At 35.1% G+C, this 18,784-nt stretch overlaps 2 protein-coding genes and 1 long non-coding RNA gene across 5 annotated transcripts in view; 2 read left to right on the top strand and 1 right to left on the bottom strand.

Moving 5' to 3' along the window:
- Positions 1–2,252, top strand: part of LOC125646086 (MAM and LDL-receptor class A domain-containing protein 1-like) — a 45,316-nt gene extending 43,064 nt beyond the window's left edge. For both annotated transcript variants that reach the window (XM_048872231.2, XM_056140892.1), the window contains exon 38: positions 2,041–2,252. In XM_048872231.2, coding sequence (XP_048728188.2) covers positions 2,041–2,060 — 20 coding nt within the window. In that variant the 3' untranslated portion in view covers positions 2,061–2,252. The remainder of the gene's footprint in view (positions 1–2,040) is intronic.
- Positions 2,253–9,721: 7,469 nt separating this feature from the next.
- The window catches only part of LOC125683543 (uncharacterized), a 44,014-nt gene continuing 34,951 nt past the window's right edge, over positions 9,722–18,784 (top strand). Inside the window, exon 1 of one of the 2 annotated variants that reach the window (XM_056140891.1) lies at positions 9,722–9,809. The gene's annotated coding sequence lies outside the window, so the exon portion shown is untranslated. Of the gene's footprint in view, positions 10,152–18,784 lie in introns of both variants that reach the window. The other variant, XM_048924809.2, reaches the window with a different exon arrangement.
- LOC130046977 (uncharacterized) lies at positions 9,765–18,524 on the bottom strand. Its single transcript, XR_008796059.1, has 2 exons — positions 14,335–18,524; positions 9,765–10,920 (listed from the first exon to the last, which is right to left on the bottom strand). It is a non-coding gene; the product is annotated as an uncharacterized LOC130046977 (long non-coding RNA).

The raw sequence follows: 18,784 nt of genomic DNA, 5'->3' as shown, positions 1-18,784 counted from the left end.
TTTTACTGTAATTGTTTGTCCCCAGCACTTCACTATAAGCGTGTTTTACTGTAATTGTTTGTCCCCGGCACTTCACTATAAGCGTGTTTTACTGTAATTGTTTGTCCCCAGCACTTCACTTTAAGCGTGTTTTACTGTAATTGTTCGTTCCCAGTACTTCACTATAAGTGTGTTTTACTGTAATTGTTCACTCCCAGTACTTCACTATAAGCATGTTTTACTGTAATTGTTTGTCACCAGCACTTCACTTTAAGTGTTTTTACTGTAATTGTTTGTCCCCAGCACTTCACTATAAGTGTGTTTTACTGTAATTGTTCCTCCCCAGCACTTCACTATAAGTGTGTTTTACTGTAATTGTTCGTTCCCAGTACTTCACTATCAATGTGTTTTACTGTAATTGTTCGTTCCCAGTACTTCACTATAAGTGTGTTTTACTGTAATTATTTGTCCCCAGCACTTCACTATAAGTGTGTACATGTTTTACTGTAATTGTTCGTTCCCAGTACTTCATTATTTGTGTGTTTTACTGTAATTGTTCGTTCCCAGTACTTCACTATAAGCATGTTTTACTGTAATTGTTTGTCCCCAGCACTTCACTATAAGCGTGTTTTACTGTAATTGTTTGTCCCCAGCACTTCACTATAAGCGTGTTTTACTGTAATTGTTTGTCCCCGGCACTTCACTATAAGCGTGTTTTACTGTAATTGTTTGTCCCCAGCACTTCACTTTAAGCGTGTTTTACTGTAATTGTTCGTTCCCAGTACTTCACTATAAGTGTGTTTTACTGTAATTGTTCACTCCCAGTACTTCACTATAAGCATGTTTTACTGTAATTGTTTGTCACCAGCACTTCACTTTAAGTGTTTTTACTGTAATTGTTTGTCCCCAGCACTTCACTATAAGTGTGTTTTACTGTAATTGTTCCTCCCCAGCACTTCACTATAAGTGTGTTTTACTGTAATTGTTTGACCCCAGCACTTCACTATAAGCGTGTTTTACTGTAATTGTTTGTCCCCAGCACTTCACTATAAATGTGTTTTACTGTAATTGTTTGTCCCCAGTACTTCACTATAAGTGTGTTTTACTGTAATTGTTCGACCTCCAGCACTTCACTATAAGCGTGTTTTACTGTAATTGTTTGACCCCAGCACTTCACTATAAACGTGTTTTACTGTAATTGTTTGTCCCCAGTACTTCACTATAAGTGTGTTTTACTGTATATCCAGTGGATGAATTTACAAGGAACAGTTACATGTACTATCTTTAAACATGGACTATGATACAAGACAGGATCTCTGTTTGCTCATCAAAGTTTCTAAATTGTGTGTACTTTGTGCGAAGATCCCGATGCATGATTAATCAAATTCAATTAATCAAAATGAAGGAGAACTGGAATTATGCGTCATAAACGTGAAGTTTGTGACTAGTTTGGTCCTTTGACATAAAATGGCTATTGTTGTACAATTTTACTTCTAGAAAACATCAAGCACAAGCTTGGACAATTATCATATCTATACCAAAGGTTTTGTATGTTTTTCCAGCACACATGAAAATTTTGTTTGTGTAAAGTTGTGTTATATGTTTTCTGTAAGAAAAGCTTTCACAAAAATGAACATTTGAAATATTAGAACATGAAATAAAAATTGAGAAATAGTGCTACTTTAAAATTTATAGTCGGTTCAAGAGCTCTGTAGAGCTCATGTTATTTGTTACTATTGTATACAGTGCCGACTTTAAATAAAATTTACCTACTTACTTCCTTACTTAGATTCTCTGTACATGTACCTGAAATGACTGTAAATATCTGAATGATCTCTGTTATGAAATACAAAACATTTTGTCTTTGAATCTTTAGAATTGAGTTTTGCTGTAATCATACATATAGTCCTTTGTGAACATAGTTTATATCAAAACACTTGTGTATACATGTAGTATTCATTGTAAATATATTTTATATCAATATACTGATTATAGAATTCATTAGAAAATGTATAAAAATGCAAGTGTAGAGTACATTGGTTGTTGTTGTTTATATTGCAGGTGTTCCACTACCGGCATAAGCAGCATGATGTCAAGACCAACAGAATTCTCCACTACATTGTATCATCAAACCATTTCGTGTGATTTCATGCAATTCATGATCCTCTGTGCATTACAACGGAACATTTTAACAAAAACTCTCTAGTGTATGATTGTGCCTATTACAGATAATGCTAAATGCTTTATTTCTGAATAAAATGTTTGTTTTCATACTGCCTGTATTTTCTGAAAATTACTCATTACCCGATATATCATAAAAGGAAATATACTATGGTGCTTGTCTGTGACAAATTGAAGAGAATTATCATCCCACAAGTCCATAACTGCATTCATACGAGAGACAAAAATGATATAATCCCACAAGTCCATAACTGCATTCAGACGAGAGACAAAAATGATATCATCCCACAAGTCCATAACTGCATTCAGACGAGAGACAAAAATGATATCATCCCACAAGTCCATAACTGCATTCAGACGAGAGACAAAAATGATATAATCCCACAAGTCCATAACTGCATTCAGACGAGAGACAAAAATGATGTCATCCCACAAGTCCATAACTGCATTCAGACGAGAGACAAAAATGATGTCATCCCACAAGTCCATAACTGCATTCAGACGAGAGACAAAAATGATGTCATCCCACAAGTCCATAACTGCATTCAGACGAGAGACAAAAATGATGTCATCCCACAAGTCCATAACTGCATTCAGACGAGAGACAAAAATGATATCATCCCACAAGTCCATAACTGCATTCAGACGAGAGACAAAAATGATGTCATCCCACAAGTCCATAACTGCATTCAGACGAGAGACAAAAATGATATAATCCCACAAGTCCATAACTGCATTCAGACGAGAGACAAAAATGGGAGTAACAAGTGGTAGGCCGGGTTCTAGAGACATTCACTGAAAGGGTTGCAGCAGAGATCACTATTCAACAAGGTTTCTTTGTATATTAATGATGTCGCATTAATTGCAACAACTAATATTTACATTGACCCATGTTTTTGTCAAAAGGATTACCTTTGTTACATCAACATGTATTTCAATAATTAGACACATTGGAACTCTACCTTATTTAAGCCATTCTAAACATTAAAAATGAAAAATAAATTTGAAAATTTTCAGCTCAAATCGTGTCTAATGCCCCTTTAATGATATCAATAATCCAATTGAAGAGAGCAATAGTTCAGTTATTGCGATGATTAATTGAGTTGATGCGTGCAATAATAGAATTCATGTTTTGATATAATTAAATTTTAACGTGCCTGATTGTTGATATATAATCAATTCATTCGAAGAGAGCAACAATTCAATTACAGCGCGTGTGAATTCAGCAGAATAATTTCAAAATGCTTTCACCAATTCAGTAATTGCGCGCAATAATTCAGAACTGATATCATTCATTATTTTAAAAGATCTTTACATAGATTGTTAAAATAGATTGTTGCGTGCATCAAATGAATTGATGATATCTTCAAATAGTTAAATATATATTTGAGTTTGTGTTAATTTGGTGCTCAATATTTGTGTCGCCTGCCGTCGTCTGGCGTCGTCACAAAAAATTTCTGTCACAGTTTTCTCAAGAACCACATGGGGCAACTCCCTGATATTTGGCACAGAGCATCACTGTGGCCAACTGTATTGTGTAAGACATTTTCGAATCTGTCGCTTATCAACTTCCTGTTTAGTGACAAAAACCATTTCAATAATTTACTTTTTCAACATTATACGTGATATATTACATATAGAATGAACTAGCAGGCGAAACATGTCTTCCGGGGAAGACTTAATACTGCGTTTCTTGTTAGTATTGTAATGATAATATCCTGTAAAGAGAAACGTTCTAATGAACTTGATTCATGTGGGAATAATTACCTGACCTCCCTTGGAGTGGACTACTCCAAGGGTATATAAACTGCTGCACTGCAGAATCTGGGGGAGTTGGAAGTGAACAGCAGTGGAGAAGGTCGGAGAAAGAAGAAAAATAGAAAGAAGAAATCAGAGGTTGGGTAAGGCAGAAACCAGTGGCAAGAAACCCAGGGAATTGAGGTGGAGTGCTTTGTGTAGTAAATCTGAAGAAGATTGAGACACCAAGTGCTTCACTCTCAACAGGAACCGGATACAGACACACGGTGAAATAAGAAAGCCCACCTCGTACATTATTTCCATTGATTATATAAGTGATTGAAGTATTACCAAATTAGAGAAAAATTATTATACCAATCATTATTAACTCGGGCAGAGTTAGAGGAAAATTATTATCCCTGAGAACCCAGTACAAAACACGTTACATTTTTTGTGGCAGCCGGTTCAGGGATAAAAATTGTAGTGATTTCAATGTAATTCTATTTCTTAGTTTTTATTTGGCTATTTTTAAAAAGTAACATATACCAGGTGTATTGTTACCGGGTGCTAGATACCGGGTGTATTGTTACATGGAGCTAGATTCCGGGTGTATTTTTACCGGGTGTTTTGAACAAGGTGTAGTGTTACCGGGTACTGTATATCAGGTTCAGGGCGACTGTGTATCGGGATTTTGAGTTAGAGAGGTATACAAATAAAAGTAGAATAATAGAAATATAAGGGTCTTGTTTTTGTATTCCGCAAAAGAAAATTAGAAATGGATGACAAGGAAGCTGACCTTTGAACTGATCGCAGTGCAATAGAAGTTAAAAGAAACATTGGATAAATTGAGGTCTACGCCTTGTACATCTAAACCGTCTTTGATACCGGGTTCTGGGGTAGATGTAAGACACAAACCCGATACTAGTATAGACGAGCTGACATCTCGATATGCCAATACTGGAAGTGCAAGAGTTAAACCAAACACTGCTGATAATTTTGGTCATTCAAAATATCCAAAATCAAATTACTCTTTTTACCAAGAGGACACGAGTAAAGAAACAGCATATACTGGACAGAGTAGCGTGGGTGTAAATGAAGAAATTCTAAAGCTTCGTCAGGAAATTCAACAGCCCGAGAAAGATTTGGAGAATAAGATATCAAAATTGTTTGCAAGTAAGGGGTCGTCCGAGTCTACTGATACAGGGCATTTTAGTAGTTTTCCTTTCAAATGCCATCATTGTGGGTAGCGTGGGCATAAGATAAAAGATTGTTATATGAAGCCAAGGTCAAACCAAGAACAGACACGAAAGAATTCTGTTAAATCCAAAGCAGATAAACATTCCGAAAGTCAGTTCAAGGGCAAAGGTCATGAACCGACATCTAATACGGCTACTATAAGGAACGCTACAGTGGGTACAGAATCTGGTTTGTTTATCAATGCGTTTGTAAACATGGTTCCATGTAATTTGCTAGTTGACACCGGTGCAACATTAACAATTCTTGCTGATAGAATATTTAATGAGATAGAAAGGACAGATCCTTGTTATTTGGAACCAGTTGCACAAAACATTGTGGGCGCAGATGGAACTCCCTTAGAAGTAAAAGGAAAAGGAAATTTCAAAATCCAGCTAGGGGAATATACGTTTGAATGTAAAGCTGTGGTGGCCAATATTAAAGCCGACGGAATTTTAGATCTTGATTTCCTTAAATCAAGTCATTGTTTAGTTGACATATGCAAGATGAAGATAACGAACAATGATCAATCTCATAACTCCTATAAGTAATACAAAATAGATAGTTGGGCAAACACGGACCCCTGGACACACCAGAGGTGGGATCAGGTGCCTAGGAGAAGTAAGCATCCCCTGTATGAAACACGTCAGACAGCATTTGACCCAATGCAAGGTTGTATTGACGAACTAGATCGTTATAATGACCATAGACTTTGCGAAATGCTGACTTCAATCGAGACTGTTGAAACCCCTGTACCATCAACTTGTTTGTCAGTAGCTTACCTCGATTTAAAAACTGACTATACGCAGAACAAGCTCTTGCATATCGAATCAGTTGATATATATAAACACCATATGCAGATGATAATGGAATATTGCTACATAAATATGGGAAGTTGACGATGGAGAAACTGAAATCATCCCGTTTGTCATACAGTTGAGTTGTCAGTTTGCCGTTAATGTCTACTTTCAATAAAATATCTAAGTATGAAGCAGAAGTGGACGACTCTGTGGTGTCCTTTATTTCGAGCTCACGGGGATATATCAAATCGACATATGAATGAAAGCTATTATTGTTAATATACAAAACGTCATCGATATATCTAAATGTCGAATCGAAGGCCACAGCGAGAGATTTTTTCTTCTCGCGTAGAAGTTTTTGAATAAATTCTGCTTCATATGAATATAGAAACAGGTCAGCTAACAAACGAGCACAATTCGTGCCCATGGGAATTCCAACAGACTGTTGAAAGACCTGATCATCAAAGACCACGAAGATATTGTCAATGAGGAACTCTAGCATATTTTTTATTTCAACTTCAGAGTACTTGTGCGTGGAATCAGAGTGGTGTTTAACAAAGTAGTAAGTTTTTGAATGACTGATCACTAGATATGAATATTTCCGTTTTTGTTGAAGAAGCAACTGTCTATGATGTCAAAAAGTCTAGTCTTTAATTTATCGTGAGGAATGGTCGTGTATAGTGTTGAAAAGTCATAGGTTTTAATGTTATTGATTTGGGGGAAAATTCTGCGATTTCAAGTTTACTTAAAGTTCTTTCGAATTTTTTAGAATCCACATTTGATTAACACCACTTCTGGCATATGTAGTCGCACCGTAAGTTTGAAGTTTCTCCTTCACTGCTGTTAATATTTTCGTGAGGAGCAAAGATAGGGGATTGGTAGAGCACTTACTAGATATCTCAAAACAAAATGTATGTACATGGGGTAGAGCATGAACTACAGTTACAAGGCCACATTGGGTGTTTTCGACCGAAACTATTGTAATTCCACCTAGAAGTGAAATGGTTTGTACAGGTGAAATACTGTCTTCTCCTAGAACTACAATTCAGGGACCCTTGTTAGTGGAACCATGTGAAAAATTTCAAAGAAGTGGGAAAGCAATGGTTGCCAGAACGGTCGTTAGTTTTGATAAAAGTGTTGCATTGCGTTTCATGAATATGTCAGGCCAGCTTCAAACAATTTATAAGAACACGGTAGTAGGCGTGACATCGCCTGTAATGGATGTCTCTGAATGTGCCGATGTGAACGTGTTAAACTCTGTTGTAACAGGTAAAGAAGAGAGCATCCCAGTATACATTTAATTGAGATGTACCATGAAGCCACTAGACATCTCAAAGAGGAGCTAAAAGCTAAAGTGAAAATGACATTATCAAGGTTTCAACATTTGTTTTCCCAAGTCCAAAGACGATTTTGGAAGGACTTCATTAATTAAACGCAAAATAAACACAGAAGGTGCAAAGCCGACTAAGCAACAGACGTTTACCTCACCATGCAGCAGAATTTATCGACAAAGAAGTGGAGAATATGATTGAGCGGGGTATAGTCGAACCCTCGTCAAGTCCATGGGCTGCCGAGGTAGTATTGGTAGAGAAGAGGGATGGCATTAAAAGATTTTGTGTAGATTACAGGTCTCTAAATACTAAGACTGTAAAAGATGCATACACCTTGCCAAGAATCAACGATTCAGTTGCTCGTTTGAGAGGGGCTAACTGGTTTTGTACCTTGGATCTTAATTCAGGTCTTTGGCAGGTTGAAATGGACAAAGCTGATAAACAAAAGACCGCGTTCGTTACAAGAAATGGCCTGTTTCAATTCTCAGTCATGCCTTTTTGTGCTTTGCAACAGTCCAGTAACTTTTGAGAGATAGATGGAGACTGCCCTTGCTGGTTTGCATTTTAAGATATGTCTGGTGTATATAGATGACATAATTGTGTTTGGTAAATCGTTTAAAGACACATTACAGAATCTTGAACAGGTGTTTCAAAGACTCCAACAAGCTGGGCTGAAAATGAAACCCTCAAAGTGCACACTGTTTAAAAAAGAAGTTTTATTTCTTGGTTACAGAGTGCCTGACATGGGAGTGCAAACTGATCCTCAGAAAATAGCAGTGATTGAAAATTGGCCTGTACCAATTGATGCAAGTGAAGTGCGATCTTTCTTGGGTTTATGTGGTTATTCTAGGAGGTTTATAGCTGGTTTCTCCTCTCTAGCTAAACCATTGTTTAGGTTGACAGAAAAGGGTAGAGTGTTTAAATGGATCACAGAGTGCCAGGAAGCTTTTGAAAAACTAAAAGGTCGCTTAGTTAGTGTCCCTATTCTAGCTCATCCTGACTTCTCGTTACCCTTTGTTCTCGATACCGACACTAGTCAAGTAGGAATTGGTGCAGTCTTGTCGCAGGAAATTGAAGGTCAGACAAGAGTAATTTCCTATGCTAGCCGAGCTCTTTCAAAGATTGAACGTAAATATTGTATGACAAGGAAAGAGCTTTTAGCGGTAGTGTATGCAATTGCCAACATTTTTGTCACTATCTACACGGGCACAAAACTATTGCTAGAACTGATCATAGCGCGTTAAAGTGGCTGATGAATTTTAAAGACCCACAGGGCCAGGTTGCAAGATGGTAGAAGGGATCGAAAACAAATACCTGGACCCCCTGTACCAGAAGAGTGAAAGGCGCCAGAGGAAAGACGGAGCCATGGACAGAGAAGAACTCCAAGGGTATATAAACTGATACATTGTAGAATCTGGAGGAGTTGGAAGTGAACAGCAGCGGAGAAGGTCGGAGAGAGAAGAAAAATAGAAAGAAGAAATCGGAGGTAATGCAAGGCAGAAACCAGTGGCAAGAAACCCTGGAAACTGAGGTGAGGTGCTTTGTGCAGTTAATCAGAAGAAGATTGAGACACCAAGTGCTTCACTCTCAACAGGAACCGGGTACAGACACACGGTGAAATAAGAAAGCCCACCTCGTACATTATTCCCATTGATTATATAAGTGATTGAAGTATTACCAAATTAGAAAAAAATTATTATACTAATCATTATTACACATGTAACTATCAGGCAGAGTTAGAGGAAAATTACTATATTATCCCTGAGAACCCAGTACAAAACACGCTACAGTATTAGGGGGCTACTGCGATTGGCTTGTAAGAAGAATATTACCACTTCCAGTCGTTTTAGTCTTTCCAGAATCCCCGTTGGTCTCTTTTATTAAGGATGATCGACCCTCGTGTGATGTCGATACGTCATAGGTTTTTGTAAAATATTTATTTAAATTTTGCGCATGATAGAAATTTATCTTTTAGAGGAATTTCATTCACCGTATAAAATTTTAAAAACTGGTAAACTATTGGTTCTGAAAAAGGTTTCATTTTCCATGATTATATTTATTTATAATAATGAGAAAAAATGTTGTCAAGGGCTATAACTCCTATGCTGGAATTTCCTCCACTGCTTGTATATTAGACAATGATTTCCCTAATATCCACAATTGATTTTTATACACTGTATTTATGAACTAGCAGGTTTTTTTTTTAAGTCTCTCGACATTTTTAAAAATTTGTCATTTCAACGAGTTTTATTAATTTTTATTAATTCTGTTTATTACACGAAAATGTGTGAGTCTTTTATGTCCATACACATTTTCTTTGGTTATTGATTAAATCTATTAAACTATATTGAGTGGAAATACATCCAGTTTTTCCACTTTCAACCATTGATATTGATAAGTCGCGTGAGGATCGATCCACCTTAGGAATGACATCGTCATTCCGGGAATAACATTACATGTGCTATTTTGACGTTTATAATTTACAAAACTTCCGCTATGACGAAAATTTGACAGGATCAGTATGACTGAGTTCAACGTCGTAGTAAAAGTAGGTATTTCATTTATGATAGTCAGGTACACATTAGGACATTCAATATCAAATTATGTAGGTGAGTTTAATTATCTGTTAGACGCAGGATACAATATACAATGTTATACCTCAACGCGACGTAAGACTAAACCGAAAGTAGGAAAGCCCAGCGCTATCGCGCAAATACCTGTCATTTCATGTGACCAACCATTTATGGAAAATTCTCATAGAAGATTTTTTTTTAATTTTCATTTAACCGTTCGTAAGATCAATGCACATCGGAGATAACGAACTGTCAACAGGAATGACTCGGGATTATCAGCTGATGGTTCATGAATCGACATTTTTGCTTATTCGATGGTATAAATTACTATAAACAGGTTGGGAACACTTCCCCTGTAGCGAGATATTCTCGCTAAAATGCGATTATCCCTCTCTAGCAAGAGTAAATATATCCCGTACAACTGAGAAAAACACCTGTGGAGTACATCTCCTCGTGTTTCACGTGAAATTTAGAAGAAAAAGTGATAAAATGTGTGATGCTTCTACAAATATATTGATAAAAACAAAAACACTCACGATGTGTATTGGATTTCAGACTGCTTCCCTCTTACAGCTGTCTTATGCAGCAACTTTGATATGAAATTTCTTGACTATGTTGTCAATTTCATAGAAAAAATATTTGCTTCATGTTGAGTGTGTGTCGCACTTATTCAGCATTGCACGGGATTTGCCATTATTTTCAATAAAGACGCCAAAACAACTGTTTATGGTAATGTTTATTTCTCGCTAAAGAGAGATAATCGCGTTTTAGCAAGAATATTTCGCTATAGGGGAAGTGTTCCCAACCTGATAAATTGCTTCAGATTCACTCTGATTCAATGAAATTATACATATTCAATCACAAATATGTCATATTCTATTCTTTTATTTTTGAATTTATTTGCCACCAGTTACAGCTTGTATTGCTTTAAATCGTGAGAACATGAACTCTGTAGAGAACTGTTGATCATTGTTATGTTTCAGAGGTTTACTTCAGCAATATTAAAATAAAAGCGAATATAAAATCTGTAAATGGTGATCCTTGCTAAAACGTGATGATAAATTCCATGCATTTACTTGTAGGCATCTACAGTACACGACACGAGTTTTATGCGTGTTCCACGCAACGCGGTGGAAAAAATTTGCCCCAAACACGGTGGACCTTTAAAATTGTCGGCACCTTTGAAGTCCTATTTTTCCGCGCGAGCTAGACATTGAAGTCCACAGAGGATCTCCGTGAATGCCACCGCGCATCTCCGTGGATGTCACCTGTACCTCTGTCGATGCCACCGTGTACCTCCGTGTGATAAAACAAAGAAATATTTTCCGAAGTGATTCACCCAAAAAACCTTTTCGCTTGGCCAGCTTGCATACCCCCACCCCATTACTTATTTAGAAATTAGCTATAAATCATTCAATTCTTGTAATTGTTGTTTAATGATGCGTTGGTGTTTTCGGTACATAGCCGTATGTAGACTTCCCTGCAGACGTTCACACCTTTTTATGAAACGCCCAAATTCTCGACATCCTGTATATAAACACCTGTGTTATTCCTACCACTCGTCGGTACATTGTTTCACGGCACGTGCAACACAATTTCACCAAATAAAAGAAGGGTCATGAACAACGACAATCACATGCCAGTAATTTCAATTTGATAAATAGCAGTTCAAAGAAATGTGTACCATAAGCAATGGTTTATTTTTACGTAAAGTTTTCATTGTAATTAGAAATACATGTATGTGATTAAGGTCAGCTATATACATGTACATGCTTACATTGGATATGAATTTCATTATGACTCAACTGTGAAGCCATGTGAGCAAAGGATCAAATTTTCATCACCTAAACAAATAAAAATTAAAAGTATCTTTACTTTTAAACAAACCTTTAGAAAACTACGTACTTTCATGAAGAAAATAATGAAATAAAATGTGCTCCCCTACCTAGAATGCCCATACTTCACATTAATAATAACACGGCTTTTTTTGTAGTTTTTTTTAACTTGATAAATACTTTATTACACGCATGTATTATTTACTAAATGCATATAATTATAACAGCCTTTTGTCTTTATATTTTTGTATACCATTGCATAATGGTGATGAGATCCAATAAATTGAATTAAGTACATGTAGCCTTGAAATATCACAAAGTATAGAGTTGACAACGATTGAAATAAAAATGCAGACGTTTTCTCGTTTATTCAGCAACTCAATAACTTGCGCGTCTTCTGAATGAAAGTTAATTGTAAAATAAACGTACTAGGTTTTGGTCAGTTATAACATAATAAGGGGGTAAATTTCATCTAATCTCCGCTAGCAATGGGTTTTGAGTCAACTGTGCCTTCGTGGACGAATAATCTCGGCTAGCGAAGATGAAAAAAAAAAGCCCAGATAGTCCGCTTGCATTAACATGTATTATGGAGGTGAAATCGAAGAATTTTCCAGTAAATCCCATGATGTTGCAGTATATATAGCATGTATTTATTTTATTTTTGACCGAGAGGGAGATTATACAGCTAAGCACGTAACATCGTTTTAGAAGGGGGGGGGGGGCTCATTCATTAGTCCTAACTTGGACCAACCGAAAAATTTAAACATGTAAAGAAAACAAAATGGGAAATAAAAAAAAAATATCAGAATGAAAGGGGATGGATAATTAATCAGAAAGAAATTGTACTTTCAAGATTTATACTAAACGTATTAAACTTCCTGTATCTGCATACATTCATGAATATCATAATCAATGCTTACCAATGCTCTCTCTCTCTCTCTTGCTTTCATTATCTAATGCATCTAAAGATTAAATTAAAGATTTTAATAATCGATAGCGTATATGAATAAAATCCAATAATCGTTAAGTCATTTCTGTTTATATTGATATTAGTTTTTTTTTTCATGAACTAGTTGCATTTGACACCGAGGATTTACATCCTTAAATATTGATTACAAGCACGTAGAATCGGAGAGGGTGTACTTTAAAAACTTGAAAGTTAAGGATTTAGCCTCCTAGCTTGTAGCGACCTACCCACTGCACGATTTAAGAAATTGAAGTCGGAAGGGGAAATTGAGACAGTTTCAGACTACTACCCCCCCCCCCCCCCCCCCCCACACACACACACATGCTCCCAATTTAAGGTTTTCGTAATTGGACAATTTAAGCACCATTTTTGTTATTTTATTGCTTGTCAAGAAATTTACACAACTTAACCGGCAACATACCCCTTCTGATACATTGAAAAATGATGTTAGCACGGGGCTCTATAAAGTTCAATCTGCAGTTTGGTCATACTTCGTCATTCAATAACTTATTCAATATAAAAGAAAAATGTTTGTCGGGTTAGCGGTACTATGATGTATGACTATAACAATGACCTGTGTATAACTTGTACATTCCATGCAAATTCGAAGGGGTTTTCGCCTCAGTAGAACAATGGGGGTCAGCTAATCCGTGTATTTGAAATCAACAGAAGTGCTTCAGCAGAAGTGCTTAACTTCTTGCGGAAAGTGTGAAATATATTGGGTCAGCGCAAGATACCCGTGATCTTAGACTAGATCCGATATCGCGCCGACCCAATATATCTCACACTTTTCATGAAAAGTCAAAACACAAACTAGCTAACCGTAATTTAGTCATACTGTGACAAAGACCCTAGGAATTTGCATGGTATATACTTATTATACAAAAATCATTGCATTATCCAGACACTCCCGTTGAACATTTTTTTTTATGAAAACCTCTATCAAAGTACATCGAACATAAGTCTCGGTCAAATGTAATTAACTCGGGATTTTAAAAATAAATCATTCGATGTTTTGTATTTTTGCTTCTATTAATTACGTAATAAATTAATTCCAATTTGTTAATCATTGACAATGCTCTAATTTCTATATTGGATCAAGTTATATTTGTCAAGATGCATATTAACACAATATGATGGAAGTAATTATGTTAAACAGCGCATTTGTCAGAGAGAGAGAGAGAGAGAGAGAAAGAGAGAGCACATCGGTAATTATTAAATATCCCTATCACATGTTGTACATGAATGTTTTTCATTTACTGAATATACTAATTCGCATTTAAAACAGGAATTGCTTGCAAGTACGCATTATTTAAACAGAGAATTTAAGAATATTTTAATGAAGAAAAAAGACTAAAAGAAAAAAATTCAAAACCAGGTTTTCTTAAAAACATAATATATAGTGTTTGGTATCGTTGGAATTGGCTCAAAATGCTGAAAAACAATATAAGTATCAGGGGGGGGGGGGGGATATTTACATTTTTTTCTTTTCTTAAAATTCCACCCTTATCTTGATTATTTGGCCTGCGGCACATTTTCACATCTTCCGCAAGGCGCCCGTGGCCAGAACAAAGCTCTTAGCAGCTGTGTGTAATCGCAAATAACACACACCGTGGAACACGGAGGACACGGTGTATCTCTGTGGATTTTCCACCGTGGTCTTTCCACGGTGGGGTGTATAAAACTCGTGTCGTGTACTGTATAGCAGTCAATGGCAGTGCCATTCACAAAATGATCAACAAACAAAAAATACACTACACTATATATAGATTACATAAAGTATGTTTTTATATTTTTATTATTATGTTTATTCAGGCAAAGCATCAGATTAATCACAAATCACAATCATATACATTGTAAAATACATTATATAATGTCAATCAGGGATCACCAATGAATTTTTGGCACATTGCTATCATATGTACACAATAGCACTCGAGATATTATCACAGCTATAGCCACCAACAACATCATTATCAAAATACATGTTTATCACAGTACCAGGTCTTATCACAGACAATATAAATTATATACTTTAAATCAATCTTTGCCTAGGATAACCCATGAAAGCAATTTATAAAACTTGCTTATTTCCAATGGGGCCCTAAGATGTTATGAGTTGATTATAGATTATGTATGACTAAGACAGCATAGACAAAAATAAGATTGAACATTAGATGATTTCCCTAGCCCAAATTAAGTAAAAGTTACGTACATTGTTTGATTTTATATTGATACAAAATATTTAAAAAAATGTATCATTATACACCATATAAAACATTATGTATTAATAAATGCGTTCTTCCTTCCTATGAGCAAGATGCAACTTGACAGCAGATTTAAAACTAGCTTTTTTAGCTATGTTTTTTACTTCCAAAAGAAGAAAATTCCAGTTTCAAATGGCATGATGATAAAAATTTGAACTGTAGGCCCTAACTCTAGGAACATGATAATTAAAATTGGAGGCTCTCCTAGTAGCATTATCATTTCTGTCAAATTTCTCATGTAAATAATTTGGTGCGAGACCATGGTTGATGTTAAAGACATGGTTGAGTCTTAATTGTTTAATACGATCTGCTACACAGAGTGTTTATTGAATCTAAAATATCACAATTTATACTAGTTCTGGGGTTCAGATTTAAGATGAATCTTATTGTTTTGTTTCGAAGAACTTGTAACTTCTTCTTCTTCTTCAATGATTTAGATAAGCTTTCATACCATGCAGAAGAGCAATAGTCAAAGTAGCACTGAATAAGTGCAGAAGATAATGTTAACCTTGACCTTTTATTCAACCACTTTCCATTTCTATAAAGAAACTTAAGTCTGGAGTTGACATTTTAAAAATTTTATCAATTGTTATTCCCAGATATTTGATGTACTCACTAGATTTAATAACATGACCATGACATTTCATAGTGTTAGGAATCAGACAATAATAATCAATCAGAAAAATTGGTGAAGCTTTTAAATACGATTATCGATTATAGTACGTTTCTTTCTTAATATAACATTCTTATTCAAACTAATTTCTTATATATTTATCTGATAATTTTTTTTGTGTACTACACTTTATTAGGTGTAATACATAAAAAAAATCATATCAAAGACTCTTAAAATACAAAAGAAGTCTTCAGACTTGTATATGTCTTTTTGGGGTAATATTTATGACTTCTGGAGAACTCACTTTGGGTACGAGTTCCCTTGGAGAAATTGTACATGCCTGGGTACAACTTCTCCAGGAGAACTCGTACCTGGGTAAGAGTTCTCCAGGAGAAGTCGTACCCATCAATATCTGGGTACAAATTCTCCTGGATAAAAACTTTGTCATTTTACCAAATAGAAATGTGGATACAAGTTCTAATGGAGAAAACTGTCAATTTTATTATAAAGATTTGGGTATGAGTTATCCCGGAGAAACGTCATTTTATGTTGTAAATCTGGTTACGAGTTCTCCTGCAGAAAAACTTTGTCATTTTTGTCTTAAAAGCCTGAGTATGAGTTCCCCATGAGAAAAAAACATTGTCATTTCAGTGATTTTTTAAGGCCCATTTTGGGTCCAAATTTCAGCCCTTTCCCCTCCTAAAAATTGTCGAAAAAAATAAACATTCGATGTGAATTATATACATAAGACTTAACAAAGAGTTATGGGAATGATGATCTGAATAGAATAGATGAAAATTTTAGAAGGTTAAAAGAAAATTAGATGTGTAAAATAAAAATAACATAATGTTTGATATATGATTTTAAAACTTATTTACGATAAAATTGATTTTTCCCAATTTGACTGAAATGTTGACAATTTTTCCCAATTCGAAAGCCACAGGACCCTTGTTAAAAATGTAGAAAAATCACTGCATTTTATTAAATGCATGGAAATCTGGGTATGAGTTCTCCTGGGAAAAAAACTGTTACTATTTTTTGTCATGAAAATTTGGGTACGAGTTCTCCCTGGGAAAAAAATGTTTATCATATAAATTTGGGTATGAATTCTGGACAAAAACTTTGTCATTTTTGGGTACGAGTTCTTCTGGAGAAAAACTTCGTCATTTTATTAAATAGAATTCTGGGTTCTCCTAGGGAAAAACTTTGTCATTTTATCAAATGTAAATCTGGGTACGTGCTCTCCTTGAAAAACTTTTTCATTTTATATATAAATTTGGGTACGAGCTCTCCTGGAGAAAAACTTTCCTTGTCATTTTTGTCATAAAAATCTGGTGGTTGGTTACTATATATAATATATTTACAATTTTTTTCTCCGGGAGAACTTTTACCTAGATTTTTATAATAAAATTGATAAAGTTTTTCTCTAGGAGAACTTGTACCCACATTACTATATTTGGTAAAATGACAAAGTTTTTCTCCTGGAGAACTCGTAACCAGATATAGCTGGGTACGAGTTCTCCTGGAGAAGTTGTACAGACCCTGAAGCATGCTACTACACCTCCAAAACATTTTGTTTCATGCAAACCGTTCAGCGTTCCTTGCAAAGTTTTAACTGTTCCATACAGACCGTTCAGCGTTCCGTATAAACCGTTTTGTGCAAGAATTGTTCCGGACACGATCAGCCACGCCCATAGAAACATGCAGCCCATTCAAACCACTCCCTTAGAAACTTACAGACTGTGCAAAACGTGCAAGTCATTTTGGTTTGGGATCTAGGACGTGGACATTGTTGGGAATTCCCGAGCAGTTATTTCAAAATTTCTTTAAGACGGACTTTCAACAGTGAAAATCTGCAAATAATGGAAAGGAAACAGTTATTTTAAAACCACCAGGTAGAACAAAATCTAATACATTCGTAGCCCTCGAAGTAATTTTAACACAGTAGTCTCCAGCAATTAATAGACATGATATACATATATATCTCTGCCCTTAATAGTTTTTTTTTGTATATAGCAATAATTTGTCTGGTTACACAATTGTTTAATCAAGTTTGTTTTGTTATTAAATAAAAAATATGTTTCATCAAAATTGTTTATCGGAACTGTCTGCATAATGCATTTAAGACTGTTGCCATTTACATATATTAAAATGTATAGATTTATGTAACATCTGTCTTTGAGAAGAGGCCTGGAATAAACAAATTGCACATGTATTTTAACGACACTCAGATTGAATGTACAAAAATGGTGAAAGAGATGCAACCATTTCATTTTCAGTTTGAATGAATTTAATAGAGCAATGAACCAGTAAATGTTAAATAATCAGTATTCTCTGACGATTCAATTTTTGCATCTTTTTCTTTTATTTCCAAAGTTAAAAAAATATTTGTTTTTATCCATGCATGCAAGCATGTTCATACATGTAAGTCATTGAGCTAATAAGTAAAAATGAAATTTACTGTGTCGTACATATGTACATGCTCAGCAATCATTTTTAAATGGATCATTATCTTTTCTTCAACCTTTTTTAAAATCTAAAATATTACCATTACATTGAAATTATTTCTTGTTTAAAGAGGTTTGCACCTGACATTTGGAGTAATTAAGGAAAGTATAACTGGTGTATACTTTATCTATATATATACTTGTATAAAGTATACTTGTCAAACTAAGAACAAGGTACGATTGTAGACATAAATAGGCCCAACAATTTTCTCTCTATAAAATGTGTCCAGAATTAATATAATCAGCGTTTTAAGAAAATAAAATATATGCCAGGTATACTATGTCAACAAAATCAGAATGATATTTCTAATTGGATAGCATTATAACATCATGAATAAGACATTTCCTGCTTTTTTTTCAAAATAAGCCTGAAAACTGTCAAATAGAATGAATTGTTTCGTCAGAATGATATTCCTAATTGGATAGCATTATCACATCATGAATAACATGTTTCCCGCTTTTTTCCCCTTCAAAATAAGCCTGAAAACTGTCCAAAAAAATTGTTTCTTACCGCATTCAGTGATGTACGTAGTAGTATGCTTCAGGGTCTGTACCTGGGTACGAGTTCTCCAGGAAAAATAACCCAATATTTTGGGTACGAGTTCTCTTTGGTACAGGGCTCAAAATTAACATATGCCCATCAGTCTGTGACTGGTTAAAAGTTTGGCGGACTGACTAACATTTTCTAAATCATCATTTTGGAAAACATACTTATGGAATCTTAAACACACATCTGGCATTCCTCTGTAGATATCAGATGA

This window comes from Ostrea edulis, chromosome 6, assembly GCF_947568905.1.
Source record: "Ostrea edulis chromosome 6, xbOstEdul1.1, whole genome shotgun sequence".
Classification (NCBI taxonomy): Eukaryota; Metazoa; Mollusca; class Bivalvia; order Ostreida; family Ostreidae; genus Ostrea; species Ostrea edulis.
This window is presented reverse-complemented; position numbering and strand designations above follow the sequence as displayed.